This window comes from Pongo abelii, chromosome 1 (assembly GCF_028885655.2).
Source record: "Pongo abelii isolate AG06213 chromosome 1, NHGRI_mPonAbe1-v2.0_pri, whole genome shotgun sequence".
In the NCBI taxonomy this organism is placed as follows: domain Eukaryota; kingdom Metazoa; phylum Chordata; class Mammalia; order Primates; family Hominidae; genus Pongo; species Pongo abelii.
In genome coordinates this window covers 36,571,750-36,587,086 of record NC_071985.2, presented here as the reverse complement: position 1 = coordinate 36,587,086, position 15,337 = coordinate 36,571,750, and the positions used below count along the sequence as shown (strand labels likewise).

Below are 15,337 nucleotides of genomic sequence, written 5' to 3'. Positions count from 1 at the left end.
GCATTGTGCCTGGCATCAATTTATTACATGTGCTGATACGTTTTGAGCACATACTCTGCTTGGTGCTGTTGTGGATACTGGGGACAAATGGGTCCTTGCCCCAATGAAGAAGAGTTCTAATCTAAAGATTCATTGTAAGTACTCAGTAAGTGGTAGCTACTTTATTGGTTTTATTAAAACTTCATATTTTACATGAGGAACTTGTTGTTGTTGTTTATTTTTGTTTTGTTTTGGTTTTTGAGATGGAGTTTCACTCTTGTTGCCCAGGCTGGAATGTAATGGCACGATCTCGGCTTACGGCAACCTCCATCTCCCAGGTTCAGGTGATTCTCCTGTCTCAGCCTCCTGAGTAGCTGGGATTACAGGCATGCGCCACCACATCCGGCTAATTTTGTATTTTTAGTAGAAATGGGGTTTCACCAAGTTAGCCAGGCTGGTCTCAAACTCCTGACCTCAGGTGATCTGCCTACCTTGGCCTCCCTGGCCTGTTTTGTTTTTTGAGACAGGATCTCACTCCATCGGACAGGCTAGAGTGCAGTGGTGTGATTGAGGCTTACTGCAACCTCGACCTCCTGAACTCAGGTGGTTCTCTCACCTCTGCCTCCTGAGTAGCTGGGACTATAGGCGTGGACCACCACAACTGGCTAATTTTTAAATTTCTCATAGAGATGGGGTTTTGCCATGTTGCCCAGGCTACATGGAAAGTTATTTTATTCATATATTTCTTTTCTAAGAAGAGGAGGTCTCCAGTTTTTTTTAAAAAAAATCTTCAGGTCACTCTGGAATGTTTCCAATGTGGAGAAGGGGGCCCGGCAAAACTAACTAACTAACTCACTACATGGAGGAGCAACTCAAGAAACAAGCTGACTCAAGAAATTACAGATCATTCATAGTGCCATTGCTGCCTTCAAAGGTGGGCAGTGCATTTTTTAACACATTTATTTATTTTATTTTTTTGGTGGCAAGGTCTTGCTCTGTTGCCCAGGCTAGAGTGCAGTGGCATGATCTTGGCTCATTGCAACCCCCGCCTCCAGGGCTCAAGCCATCCTCCCACCTCAGCCTCCCAAGTAGCTGGAAGAATAGGTTTGTGTCACCAGGCCTGGCTAATTTTTGTATTTTTTGTAAAGACAGGGTCTCACTATGTTACCCAGGCTTGTCTCGAATTCCTGAGCTCAAGCCATCCTCCTGCTCGGTCTCCCAAAGTGCTGGGACTACAGGCCTGAGCCACCGCTCCCAGCCAACACATTTATTTACTTTTAGAAAATACAGTTTAGTTCAACATAGTTTATGTATATCTGCTTTCACTACATCTTAAGAGATTCAGAAAGTTCTTGTTAATAATAAGGCCCAGCATGGAACTAGGATGAACTTTGCATTTGTATAACCCAGGTGGAAGAGCATATGTAGGCTAAAGAAACAAACAAAAAACTGATAAAAGAACAATAGGGCCCAGCCAGGGTGAAGGTACCTTAAGGCAACAAGAGAGGGAGGAAGGGGCTTCCGAGAAGGAGGGAAGAAAAAAAACTTCAGAAATAAGTGTTAGAGGCCTGTTGCAGTGGCTCACTAATCCCAGCACTTTGGGAGGGTGAGGTGGACAGATCACTTGAGGTCAGGAGTTCAAGACCAGCCTGGCCAACATGGCGAAACCCCATCTCTACAAAAACACAAAAGTTTGCCGGGCATGGTTGCATGCACCTGTAATCCCAGCTATTTGGGAGGCTGAAGTGGGAGGTTGAATCTGTTTAGTAAATTGGGGGCTTAGAATATTTCATTTTTGGTTTACAGGGGTTTGAGTTCTCCTTGTGCCCTGTCTCCATATGGCATTCCCTCTAATTACAGTTTTCAGGAGCTATTTGGTCTCTCAACTTTAAACATACAAAACCCTTAAGACTCCTTCTGTAGTAGATGCTCTGAACAGGCCAGGGCTGGGAAGGAGGTCTATTTATTTTTTAACTCAATTCTTTCATCAGAGTTTCAGTAAGTGAGTTACAAATTAGTGAATCAAGAGGAAACATGTGAAGCAGTTGCACAGTTTTTTCAGAGTAAATATGGAAATGAAGATATTAATTGCTACAGGTGGGAGGGGTGAGCAGAGGCAGATTTACCATGAAGTTAATATGAGGGTCTCTGAAGGCTTGTATCTCTCTCTCTCTATTTTTATTTATTTATTTATTTATTTAAGACAAGGCCTCACTCTGTTGCCTAGGCTGGAGTGGCGTGATCTCAGCTCATTGCAGCCTTGACCTCCTGGGCTCAAGCGATCCTCCCACCTCAGCCTCTCAGGTAGCTGGGACTACAGGCATGCGCCGCCACGCCCAGCTAAATACTGTATTTTTTTTTGGTAGAGAAGGGGTTTCGCCATGTTGCCCAGGCTGGTCTTGAACTCCTGAGCTTAAGTGATGCACCTGCCCCAGTCTCCCAAAGTGCTGGGATTACAGGCATGAGCCACCGCACCCAACCTCATTTTAAATTTTAATTTTGATATTAGTTTCTTAAATAACACCCCCATCCCCAAATTAAGCCTTTAGGCTCTAAAAACCTGGATCAATTCTGGATATGTGAAGTGGGGGTGAACAGAGATAGTACATGTTTCAATCAATTCAAATTAAGCAGTTAAAAATTATAAAAGAGAGTTTTAAAATTGCTAGCACTGGCTGGCTAACTTTGTATTTTTAGTAGAGACAGGGTTTCACCATGTTGGTCAGGCTGGTCTTGAACTCCTGACCTTAGGTGATCCACAAGCCTCGACCTCCCAAAGTGCTGGGATTACGGGTGTTAGCCACCTTGCCCAGCCTGAATCTCATGATCTTTAAAGCCAACATGTCAACTAGCTAATATGATAAATTAAATCATGCCCAAAGGAATAAGAACCAGATGTAACATGGAAAATTTAGTTGTGATTTGACATTGGTTATATTTAAATCACGCAACAGGTAAATTTTAAGCCAGACATGAAAGGCAGGATCTGCCTTAGCAAATCCTCAGAGATATTTTAGGACAGGAAACTCTGCCGTTGCAGAATTAAATCTCTAGTACCTTTACACAAAAATGTACAAATAGTTTCCATCATCTTTCTGTGCCACCATAATGGTGTGCATGAATGCCAAAAAGAGACCCACATGCCAGGTTCTTAATTAGGTCATGCTCTAAAGTCATGGTCTGGTTTCTAACTGTGATGATGAAGCATGGTTATATTGGTGAATTCAAAGTCATTGATGATCACAGAGCTGGGAAAATTGTTGTGAACCTCATAGGCAGGTTAAACAAGTGTGGAGCGATCAGCTCCAGATTTGATGTACAATTCGAAGATCTAGAGAAATGGGCCGGGTGCAGTGGCTCACGCCTGTAATCCCAGCACTTTGGGAGGCCGAGGCCAGAAGATCACTTGAGGAGTTCGAGACCAGCCTGGCCAACATGGCGAAACCCCATCTCTACTAAAAATACAAAAATTAGCCAAGTGTGGTGTGGGCACCTGTAATCCCAGCTACTCGGGAGTCTGAGGCAGGAGAATCTCTTGAACCCGGGAGGCGAAGGTTGCAGTGAGCCAAGATCTCGCCATTGCACTCCAGACTGGGCGACAAGAGCGAGACTCCATCTCAAAAAAAAAAAAAAAAAAAAAAGATCTAGAAAAGTGACAGAATAATTTGTTCCCATCTCACCAGTTTGGTTTCGCTGTACTGATGACCTCAACTGGCATCATGGACTGAGAAGAAACAAGACAAAAACACAGGAGAAAAAATCCTGGGACTCTTTTTTTTTTTTTTTCAGGAATAAATACATACAAATAAAATGTCTCAATGGAGGGAAGAATACATGTGGGAGGATTCTGATTTCCAGCCTTCTCCTCTACTCCTCCATTTCCAACTTGATCTTTTCACAGAATAGAACCATATAGCCTCTGCTGCTCAGGGGACAGAGTCTGATGCTAGTAGGAGTAAACTGAAGGCAAGGTTGCCCAAAGCTACCCACCTCCCCATGAAACATTACGGACTGCACATCCACTAGCATTTTTCTGGTTTGCATCTTAACCTCTGAGGCTCGTAAACTGTGGGTAACCTTTGTTCAGGGACAGCTACATCACTCCTACTAGCATCTTGGACCTTGGCTCCTGGATGCTGTCCAGATCCCATATTGCTGAAGTGTTACTTATTCAAATCTCTCTGACTTGGCATTCCACACCCATAATGTAGCTCAATCTCATCTTGACTCCTAGCCAAACAATGCTCCCAGTAGTATCTTTTTTGACAGAGATTAAGGTTCATTTTATGTTATACATCCAAACATTTGATATAAATTATGACTCATGTTTAAACTGCTTAATAAATATCTACCACTGAAGCCAGAGAAAGAAGACAAGATTAAGAAATTAGAATGGTGGCCGGTCATGGTGGCTCATGCCTGTAACCCCAGCACTTTGGGACACTGAGGTAGGTGGGTCACCTGAGGTCGGGAGTTCTAGACTAGCCTGACCAACATGGAGAAACCCTGTCTCTACTAAAAATACAAAAATTAGCCGGGTGTGGGCACCTGTAATCCCAGCTACTTGGGAGGCTGAGGCAGGAGAATTACTTGAACCTCGGAGGCAGAGGTTGCAGTGAGCTGAGATTGTGTCACTGCACTCCAGCCTGGACTCCAAGAGCAAAGCTCTGTGTCAAAAAAAAAAAAATAATAATAAAAATAATAATAATAATAAAAAGAAAAGAAAAAGAAAGAAATAGATTTCCCTCCCTCCTTCCCTTCCTTCTGGAAGTTTGCAAGACTTTTTTTTTTTCTGAGACAGAGTCTCGCTCTATCGCCCAGGCTGGAGTGCAGTGGCGCGATCTCGGCTCACTGCAAGCTCCACCTCCTGGGTTTATGCTATTCTCCTGCCTCAGCCTCTGGAGTAGCTGGGACTACAGGCGCCCACCACCATGCCCGGCTAATTTTTTGTATTTTTAGTAGAGATGGGGTTTCACCGTGTTAGCCAGGATGGTCTCGATCTCCTGACCTTGTGATCCACCCGCCTCGGCCTCCCAAAGTGCTGGGATTACAGGCGTAAGCCACTGTGCCTGGCCAAGATTTTTTTTTTTAAGAAATAGATTTCACGTGGTGGCGGGTGCCTTAATCCCAGCTACTTGAGAGGCTGAGGAGGGAGAATCGCTTGAACCCAGGAGACAGAGGTTGCAGTGAGCCGAGATCGCGTCACTGCACTCCAGCCTGGGTGACAAGAGCGAAACTCCGTCTCAAAAATAAAATAAAATAAAATAAAAATAAAAAATAATAATTAAAAACAAGATTTCCTTCCTTCTCTCCTCCCTCCTTTTTTCCTTCCTTCCTTTCTTTTTCTCTTTCTTTCTCTCTTCTTTCTTTGTCTCTTTCCTTTCTTTTCTTTCTAATTTGCAGACAAACACTTTATTTAAATGCATATCTCAATTCCTGTGTGGCTGGCAAATAAAATAAAGGAGCAGATCATGGCACAGCATTCTCACGGACCAAGTGGTGGAACCCAACATCCAAGACCCAGTGAGCAGCCAAGCTCAGTGCAACCTCCAGGCCTCTCACTCTGACTCCAACAGGATGAGCACATAGCCCTTGTGCATGGGGCCTTTTACACTGTGGATGATGGAGTGGCTTGTGTCGTCCATAAATTCCCACGTGCACTGTCCCTGAGAGCTGGTTCTGCCCAGGACCTTGGTGACCCTGGCTAGCTAGATAGGCTGCACATGGCTGGTGTCTGTGATGGCGATGCAGCAGCAGTTGGGCGGAGAGAAGAAATAGATTTCTTTACAAAGCAAGTAATTATTTAAAATATTCACGGTAATTCAGTGCTCATTAGCTGTACTCAGTAAATATTTATTGAACACCTACTATGTGCTAGGTACTCGCACAAAGTACACTGGTTACAAATTCTTGAAAAATAGTAGCGGTAGCAAAAAGCAACAAAACTTTCAGCCCTGCCCTTATGGAACTCACATGCTAGTGGGCAGGGAGAAAATGACCAGAAAAAGGCCCAGCACAATGGCTCATGCCTGTAATCCTAGCACTTTAGGGGGCTGAAGTGAGCTGATCAGTTGAGACCAGTTTGAGCAATGTGGCAAAACCCCATCTCTACAAAAAATACAAAAAGTACTCAGGCTTGGTGGTCAGCCGAGAGAGAGAGAGAGAGAGAAGGAAAGAAAGAAAGAGAGAGAGAAAGAAAAGAGGCCGGGCTCGGTGGCTCAGGCCTGTAATCCCAGCACTTTGCGAGGCCGAGGAGGGCAGATCACGAGGTCAGGAGTTCGAGACCAGCCTGGCCAATATGGTGAAACCCCATCTCCACTAAAGAAAAATACAAAAATTAGCCAGGCATGATGGCGCGGGCCTGTAGTTCCAGTTACTCGGGAGGCTGAGGCAGAAGAATTGCTTGAACCTGGGAGGCTGAGGTTGCAGTGAGCCGAGATCGCGCCACTGCACTCTAGCCTGGGTGACAGAGCAGGACTGTCAAAAAAAAAAAGAAAAAAAGAAAACCAGAAAAAAAAGTAAAAATATAGGACATTTTAGGTGAAGGTAAGCACTAGGAAAGAAAGAAAAAAAAGCAGGGAAGGGATGTTGGCCGGGGTTGGGGGGGGGGTGATTTATACAGTTTGGCCAAGGAAGACATTATAATAATGCACTTATTCCTTAGTCTAGAACATGTAGCATTTCACCTGTACCGAGAGATGCCTGATATATTTCGTACATGACCAAAATAATAATGTAAGAGGCAATAAAAAAGTGCAAGGTTTTAGGGTTCTAGATATCAGCACTTTTTAAGATTAAATGCATGGTAAGAACTCTTGTACTATATACACCTAGTTTCAACTTCAATTTAATAACAAATTCTTTGGAGTCTCTCTCTTTTTTTTCCCCCCCAAACATAGCTTCCCAAGGAGCAGAAGGGCTGAATTTTCTCTAGTCCAGGAAGACCGCAAGGCTACTGTGCTCTGGATGTTTCGTTTTTATTTTTTTATTCTCCAGATCTCAAGACGGTGTCTGGCACATACCATTCAACACAAGTTTGGTACCTGGAACCCACTGAACCCACTGAATGTGCATGTCCAGTAACTATTAACTACATGTGTTGGTGCAAGCGAGAAGGTCGAGCAACCGGATCTGCTCCATCACAGCCCGTCTCAGTTGCTTCATTCAAGTCAGCGGGGTGAGGTTGAGGGGATTCCAACTTCACAAGGGCAGATTTCTCATGGACTCTCTCTCTGGTTGTACTGGAACAGTTTCTGGCGTTATTCCTCTGCTGGGACAGCATGAATTTATGAAACGTGGTCCTGTCTGCCCTAAAGCCAGGGTCTCACTGACAAGGACAGCGATGCTGGGGCGAGAAATAAAGTTCGTCCTGCGCCTGCATACGGTACAGCGCCCTTGGGAAGCCCTTGTGGAGCTGAGGGTGATGCCCACTTCTTTGTCTCCCTCTTTCTGTTTCGGTGGCTCTCTCGTTCCCAGTTCCAAGCTGCCCACTTGTTAGAGGAGCCACTGCTTACCAGGCGTCTGGTTTAATAAAACATGGCCAGAGCGACTGCATGTTAAAGTGAGTAACTAGGCACTCACAGGGCACCTATAAGGTTAATGCTAAAGGTCTGAAAATAGCCGCATTCTAAGCTGACCAACAATTATAATTCCACAATATTTATGGCCATACAGGACATCTCCCACCAAGTCTGCGGAATTGTCCAGATGTCCGGAGTTTTTTTTTGTTTTGTTTTGTTTTTTAGACAAGGTCTCACTCCGTCGCCCAGGCTAGGCTGGAGGGCAGTGTGGTGCGATCTCAGCTCACTGCAACCTCCGCCTCCCAGGTTCAAGTAATTCTCCTGCCTCAGCCTCCCGAGTAGCTGGGACTACAGGCATGAACCACCACGCCTGGCTACTTGCTTTTTTTTTTTTTTTTTTAAATAGATGGCATCTCAGTATGTTGCCCAGGCTGGTCTCGAACTCCTGGGCTCAAGGGAGACTCCTGTCCGGCCTCCCACAGTGCTGGGATTACAGACGTGGCCACCGCGCCGGGCCCGACCCTCTACTCAGAGATAATGTCAATGCGCAGGCTTAGGTTGAAGGATTAATAGTCATTAGTGCACCAACAGCCTCTACCTTTAGTGGGCACATCAGCACATTCCACGATTAATCACAGCTCCTCACAGTTGCCTCTAAGTAGTGACACTACCGAAGGACGGGAGTTCCTCCTCCTGCAGTGTGAGGACTTGCACTCTCTAACGGAGTAGATTCCAATAAACTTGCTTCCTTCACTGCGCTCTGTGACTCGCCTCCAATTCTTCCCTGCGGTAGACCCAAGAACCCTCTCTTGGGGTCTGGATCGAGACCCCTTTTTCCAGCAACACAACCCGCGGGGCCGCCTCCCGCCCACCCTCAGGTGCAGGAGACCCCGGTCCATGCATCCTTCCGGGCAGGAAAATGTCAGCCAGCGCTCCCCGCCCGCTTTCCTCCCCCGCCTCCCGCAGTTCTCGCCAGGCAGCTCCCCGACTGGCTCTCGCGCCGGACAAAAGCGCACGCTGATTGGCCGGAGGGCCGTCGTCATGCAGGACGCGCGACTCTAGGGGCGGGACCAGACAAGAGGTGACTGCTTCGCGGCGCGGGGGAGGACACCGTCATCTGTTCACGCGGCAGCGCGGATTGCACTTCGCGGCGCGCGCCACCAGGGAAGGAGCGGTGGGCCGAGGGGTTGGAGGTGGGGTCCCAGGAGGACTTCGGGCTGTGGGCCGGGGGAGCGGAGTCGGGGAGTGGGGCCGGGGAGGGAGGTGGCGCCGGGGAGCGAGGTGGCGCCGGGGAGCCTGGGATATGGCGCGGCCAGACGATGAGGAGGGGGCGGCGGTGGCGCCCGGACACCCGCTCGCGAAAGGATACCTCCCGTTGCCGAGGGGCGCGCCCGTTGGGAAGGAGAGTGTGGAGCCGCAGAACGGGCCCAAAGCGGGCACCTTCCCGGTGAATGGGGCCCCCCGGGACAGCCTCGCTGCCGCCTCGGGAGTTCTGGGCGGGCCTCAGACTCCACTGGCCCCAGAAGAGGAGACCCAGGCCCGGCTGCTGCCTGCGGGCGCGGGAGCCGAGACCCCGGGGGCCGAGAGCACCCCGCTGCCCCGGACGGCGCTCTCCCCGCGGCGCTTCGTGGTGCTCCTGATCTTCAGCCTGTACTCGCTGGTAAACGCCTTTCAGTGGATCCAGTACAGCATCATTAGCAACGTCTTCGAGGGCTTCTACGGTGTCACCTTGCTGCACATCGACTGGCTGTCCATGGTGTACATGCTTGCTTACGTGCCCCTCATCTTCCCGGCCACCTGGCTGCTGGACACCAGAGGCCTGCGGCTCACCGCCCTGCTGGGCTCCGGCCTCAACTGCCTGGGTGCCTGGATCAAGTGCGGCAGTGTGCAGCAGCATCTCTTCTGGGTCACCATGTTGGGCCAGTGCCTGTGCTCGGTGGCCCAGGTGTTCATCCTGGGCTTGCCCTCCCGCATCGCCTCAGTGTGGTTTGGGCCCAAAGAGGTGTCCACAGCTTGTGCCACCGCCGTGCTGGGCAATCAGGTAAGTACTGGAGTGGTAGGTGAAAGTCAGATCCTTAAAAGACCAGAAAAAAGCATAGGCCGTGAGAACTACGGCCTGTATGGATGAACTGCCCCAGGAGGTATTTGTCTATAAAAGAGGAGATGAAGCCGTTGAATAGGAGGCCGTCTTGGATTGAAGAGGGCTATAAATTTCTTTGTAAGGACAGAATTTTCCAAACGACGTTGTTATCTTGCTTTGAAAATTACCTATAAAATAATTAACTGGGCCAGGCGCGGTGGCACACACTTGTAATCCCAGCACTTTGGGAGGCCGAGGTGGGTGGATCACTTGAAGTCAGGAGTTCGGGACCAGCCTGGGCAACATGGGGAAACCCCGTCTCTATTAAAAATAAAAAAATTAGCCGGGCCTGCTCGCGGGCATCTGTAGTCCCAGCAACTCAGGAGGCTGAAGCAGGAGAATCTCTTGAACCCGGGAGGTGGAGGTTGCAGTGAGCGGAGATCGCACCTTTGCACTCCAGCTTGGGTGACAGAGTGAGACTCTCTCTCAAATAATTATAATAAACTATAACCATAATAATAATAATAATTAACTGTATTGGCTTGTGTATGCCTAACATGGAAAATTTGTCAGTGCAGTAATGAACAAGACTTGGGGTATTATTTTTGTCACCAGTGTATCTGTGAAAGGAAGGTATTGGGTTCTGGGAAGATTGTTTCCGTTTTGAGAGGTCATTGTGAACAGCTCCCTTTTAATTTCATATATTAGTAGTCAGCACAGTGCCTGGCACATAAGGGACACATAAATGACTGCTAACCAAAAGTTCTGGGCTGGGCGTGGTGGCTCACGCCTGTAATCTCAGCACTTTGGGAGGCTGAGGCAGGCGGATCACTTGAGGCCAGGAGTCTGAGACCGGCCTGGCCAACATGGCAAAACCAAATACACAAAAATTAGTGGGGCATGGTGGTGCATGCCTGTAATTCCAGCTACTCAGGTGGCCGAGGCATGAGAATCCACATGCTTATTGCTTTATAGTCATTTCCCTTATCTAAAAGTACAGAAGATGGAGTAGGTTGAACTATAGTTGTTTGTCTGTCCAAAATAATTCATGACGGATACTTGAGTTGGTTGCATCTGCAGGTTTGGACAGAAGCTATTATAAAGTTTTTTTTTGTGTGTGTATTTTTTGTTTTTTTTTTTGTAGAAATGGGGTTTCTCCATGTTGCTCATGCTTGTCTCGAACTGCTGAGCTCAAGCTCTCTGCCCACCTCTGCCTCCCGAAGTGCTGGGATTACAGGTGTGAACCACCACGCCCGGCCATGATTACATTCTCTTTGTCACACATCTCTCAGTTTAAATTCATTTTTAAATATTCAGTAGCGTTTCTTGATGCCATTTAGAGTTGCCCGATCACTCTCTTTACATTATTTTACTTTAATTCTCCTTATAGCACTCATCCCTGTCTCATATGTTATTGTTTACATGTTTGTATGTTACTTACCTATTACTTTTCTCTCATCCCCACCATTAGATTGTAAGTTTCATGAAAATAGGAATGTGGTCTGAATGTACACAGCTGTATCACCAGCATTTATTACTCTCCATAAAACCATGTTGAATAAATAAAGGAGCTTCAGACTCATACAGATACTGGCCAGCTGGATAGTCTACTTGGATATCTCATGGGAACACACCACTCAAAATTGCTTTCTCCTTGCTCATTTCCCTTTATCTCTAATGCCACTATCTTGGTTTGGGCCACCCACTGCTCTCACCTAGAGCTTGCTAACTGTCCTCCCTATCTGTAGCCCTTGCTCTCTTCCCTTTGTTCTCACATTCATCCAGTGTGGTCTTTTACAACGTGCGAATCTGTTCAGGGCACATCCTTACCCCCTGCAGTGGCTTCCATTGTCCTTAGGATAAAATTCAAACACTCTAATGTGACATATGGGACCCTCCAGATCTGCCTCCTGCCAGCCCTTCCACTTTATCTGTCTCCACGACCCCTGTCCCCACAGACGTATGCTTTCTCTGCTCTGTGCAGAACTATGCCTACTTACAGTTTCTCACAAGGTCATGCCCTTTCCCTCCTGGCCTTGTATGTAATGTCCTATTGGCTTGGAATATTTCTTCACTTGACTAACTCCAATTTCTTATTCAGATCTTTGCTCCTCCAGGAACTTTTTCTGAACCCCATTTCTTTTCATTCTTTTTGATAGCTGAATAATATTTCTATATAAGGTGCTCCCCCAAAGTGCCCTCTTAACTACCATGATCATATGTCCCAGTTTGCTTGGGATAGTCCAGGTGGTACACCTGTTGTCTGGTATAATTACTAATGAAGTCCCTTTCATTCTGAAGAGTATTCTAGATGGATAGTAAATTACGTGGTCTCCCCAGTCTTGGCACTCTATGTCTCAATCACAGTACTGTATTACCACACTCTCTTGTAATTACCAGTTATATTCTTTCTATCTAGCTTTTTGTTTTATTTTTATTTATTTATTTATTTATTTATTTTGAGACGGAGTCTCGCTCTGTCCCCCAGGCTGGAGTGCAGTGGCGCGATCTTGGCTCACTGCAAGCTCTGCCTCCCGGGTTCATGCCATTCTCCTGCCTCAGCCTCCCATGTAGCTGGGACTACAGGCGCCCGCCACCACACCCAGCTAATTTTTTGTATTTTTTAGTAGAGATGGGGTTTCACCATGTTAGCCAGGATGGTCTTGATCTCCTGACCTCGTGATCCACCCGCCTCGGCCTCCCAAAGTGCTGGGATTACAGGTGTGAGCCACCGCGCCCGGCCTCTATCTAGCTTTTTGTAAGGGAGCAAATGAAATATTTGATAAGTGTGACTATCTCTGCCTCAGACTCCTTTCTTGGGCCCTTCCTCCTCACGCCCTTCCTCCTAAAAATCTTCCTCCTAAAAGCCTTCCTCCATTGAACCTCCTAATAGTTTGATTTTATTTCTTGTGATTATGATATTTAGCCATATTTTTTGTTGAGGTAAAATTCACATAACATAAAACTAACCATTTTAATGTGTACAATTCAGTGGCATTTAGTACATTTATAGTGTTGTGCAACTGTTACTTCTGTCTAGTTTCAAAACATTTTTATCCACCCCCAAAGAAGGCCCAATACCTACTAAACAGTCACTTCCCCACCATTGCCCCCTCCCCTAGCCAGTGGCAAGTACTAGTTTCCCTTCTCTTTCTGTGGATTGACCTGTTCTGGATATTTCATATAAATGGAATCATACAGTAGGTGACCTTTTGTGTCTGGCTTCTTTCACTTAGCTTATTTGCAAAGTTCATCCATGTGGTAGCACTGTATCAGTACATTCCTTTTTAATAGCTGAATAATATTTCATTGTATGAATATACCACATTTTGTTTATCCATTTATCTGTTGATAAACGTTTGGGTTATTTTCACCTTTTGGTTATTGTGGTAATGTGAATAGGGCTGCTATGAACATTCATATATAATTATTTGTTTGAATTTCTGTTTTCAGTTTTGAGGACTTATACCTAGGAGTAGAATTGCTAGGTCATATGGTAATTCTATGTTAAACTTATTAAGGAACTGCCAAACTTGTCTGCAGTGGCTGCACCATTTTATAATCCCACCAGCAGTATTCAAGGGTTCCAGTTTTTCCACATTCTTGCCAACACTTTTCTATTGCTATTATTATTGTTATAGTAGCCATGCTACCTGGTGTGGAGTGGTATCTTATGGTTTTGATTTGGGCATGTTTTCAAATGCTTATTGACCATTTGTATATCTTCTTTGGAGAAATGTCTATTCAAGTCTTTTGCCCATTTTAAAATTGGGATATTGCTTTTTTGTTGTTGAGCTGTAATAGTTCTTTATATATTCTGGAAGCTATACCCTGATCAGATATATAATTTACAAATATTTTCTCATTCTGTAGGTCATCTTTTGTCAGCCTTATTTTACATATTCTTATTCCCCTTTTGTAAGCATCTGCAGGACAAGGACTGTATATTACACAGCTTTGTAATAGCAGCATCACTCAGATGGTAGGAACTCAGTAAACGTTTTTTGAATAGGAAAGATATTGGTGAGCAATTTCCCTTTAACAATACAATAGTAAAAAAGACATTAGAACGTAGTAGTTTAGGCTGGGTGCAGTGGCTCATGCCTGTAATCCCAGCACTTTGGGAGGCCAAGGCGGGCGGATCATGAGGTCAGGAGTTCGACACCAGCCTGACCAACATGGTGAAACCCCGTCTGTACTAAAATACAAAAATTAGCTGGGCGTGGTGGCGCGTGCCTGTAATCCCAGCTACTCAGGAGGCTGAGGCAGGAGAATTGCTTGAACCTGGGAGGGAGAGGTTGCAGTGAGCCAAGATTGCGTCACTGCACTCCAGCCTGGGCAACAGAGTGAGACTTTGTCTCAAAAAAAAAAAAAAAAAAAAAAGAACATAATAGTTTAATTTTCAAAGCACCTTTATGAACACTAGCTGTCCTCTTTATGTTCTGTTAATTGCCAGCATTTACTTTTTTCTCTAATGATAATAGCTGTTAACAGGACTATGTGTTTTTCAGCTTGGAACTGCAGTTGGCTTTTTGCTACCACCAGTTTTAGTACCCAACACACAGAATGACACAAATCTCCTGGCTTGTAATATCAGCACCATGTTTTATGGAACATCAGCTGTTGCCACACTTTTATTTATTTTAACAGCAATTGGTAAGTGAATTACTTTCCCTAAAGCTTAAATGAATGCATGGTAGAAATTTGAGGATAACTAACTCTGGAAATTTTTGTTGATAATATCTCAAGTGTCATGCGCTTGTTTCATTCTTCCATGCCCTGTCTTGCTCAGGTAATGAATGCTACAACCCTAGGGATGTTATGGCCCACTGCATTTGTTTTCACATTGTGAAGGGTTTGAAGACTAATTCATTTATCCCTCTACTAACTTTTATTCTTGGTAACTGTTGGTTTCAAATATATTACCTGCCTCCTCTTCCCATATTCGCCTACATGGTCTGCATCTTATGCCTCTTATGCCTACCTAGCCAGGAACAAGTTCTTGCCATGCTTTGAAGTGATGCACGTAGGCTATGGTCTTTCTGGTAATGCTAAATTCTCCCAAGGATTTCCAATTTAACAATTAACTGGATCTGAAAATGTTGACTAGTGAATGGTCCTGGGCAGCAGCAAGCTGTTCAGCAGAATTTCAAACTGTGGCAACTATCTACTTGTTAGGCCACTCCAGCAAAGCACGGCTGCCACCACTCGTCACTGAGTCGTCTCGGCTGAGCCTGTCTCTTGAAGCAGTCAGTCAAAATCAGCTGCAAGCAGCCATCATCAGTTTGGAAGAAGCTTTGGGAAGGTCTGCTTTTTAAAGTTTATTTTTAATGGGAAAGTTTTGATTTCAGGGAAAAGGATAGGTAAGGTTTATTTAAGTAATATAGCTGCTAGCATAACTATACTATTGCCCTTTAGGCACTCATCTGAAATTGATTTGAAGAGGAAAAGAACTCATAAAGTTGAAATGCCATCTTTTAATCATTCAAATTTATAATTTCATTATAGCTGGAGTTTTAAATTTATATACTAGTTTTTACAATAGCTACAATAGTAATGGAAAATTCATATTTTGTGATCTCCAGATATAAAATCCTTAGTTTTCAAAGAAATGTATGCTGAAGATTCTAGAGTGTTTGAATAGAGACTGCCTTGGTAGATGAACTGCAGGATCCAGGTACAGGAAGCTCAGGCCACGTACTTAATTTCCCTTAATATAATGAGCAGAATGTTCTCTTGGTAACATATGAAGTATTCA

General features: G+C 45.3%; 2 protein-coding genes and 1 pseudogene across 5 annotated transcripts in view; 2 read left to right on the top strand and 1 right to left on the bottom strand.

Annotated features, from left to right (window-relative positions):
* The window catches only part of TATDN3 (TatD DNase domain containing 3), a 70,435-nt gene extending 62,164 nt beyond the window's left edge, over positions 1-8,271 (top strand). Inside the window, exon 10 of the mRNA XM_054520745.2 lies at positions 6,976-8,271. Within this exon, the coding sequence (XP_054376720.1) occupies positions 6,976-7,062 (87 nt within the window). The 3' untranslated portion in view covers positions 7,063-8,271. The remainder of the gene's footprint in view (positions 1-6,975) is intronic.
* On the bottom strand, positions 5,224-6,699 carry LOC112132323 (small ribosomal subunit protein eS28-like; annotated as a pseudogene).
* A 329-nt stretch (positions 8,272-8,600) lies between the features above and the next one.
* FLVCR1 (FLVCR choline and heme transporter 1) overlaps positions 8,601-15,337 on the top strand; it is a 42,218-nt gene continuing 35,481 nt past the window's right edge. For 2 of the 4 annotated variants that reach the window (XR_008510024.2, XM_054520702.2), the window contains exons 1-2: positions 8,601-9,540; positions 14,091-14,235. Coding sequence is in view for 2 of the 4 variants with exons in the window: in XM_054520702.2 (XP_054376677.1) it covers positions 8,803-9,540; positions 14,091-14,235 (883 nt within the window). In the remaining 2 variants the exon portion in view is untranslated. The remainder of the gene's footprint in view (positions 9,541-14,090; positions 14,236-15,337) is intronic. The other 2 variants (XR_008510029.2, XM_002809468.6) reach the window with 2 other exon arrangements.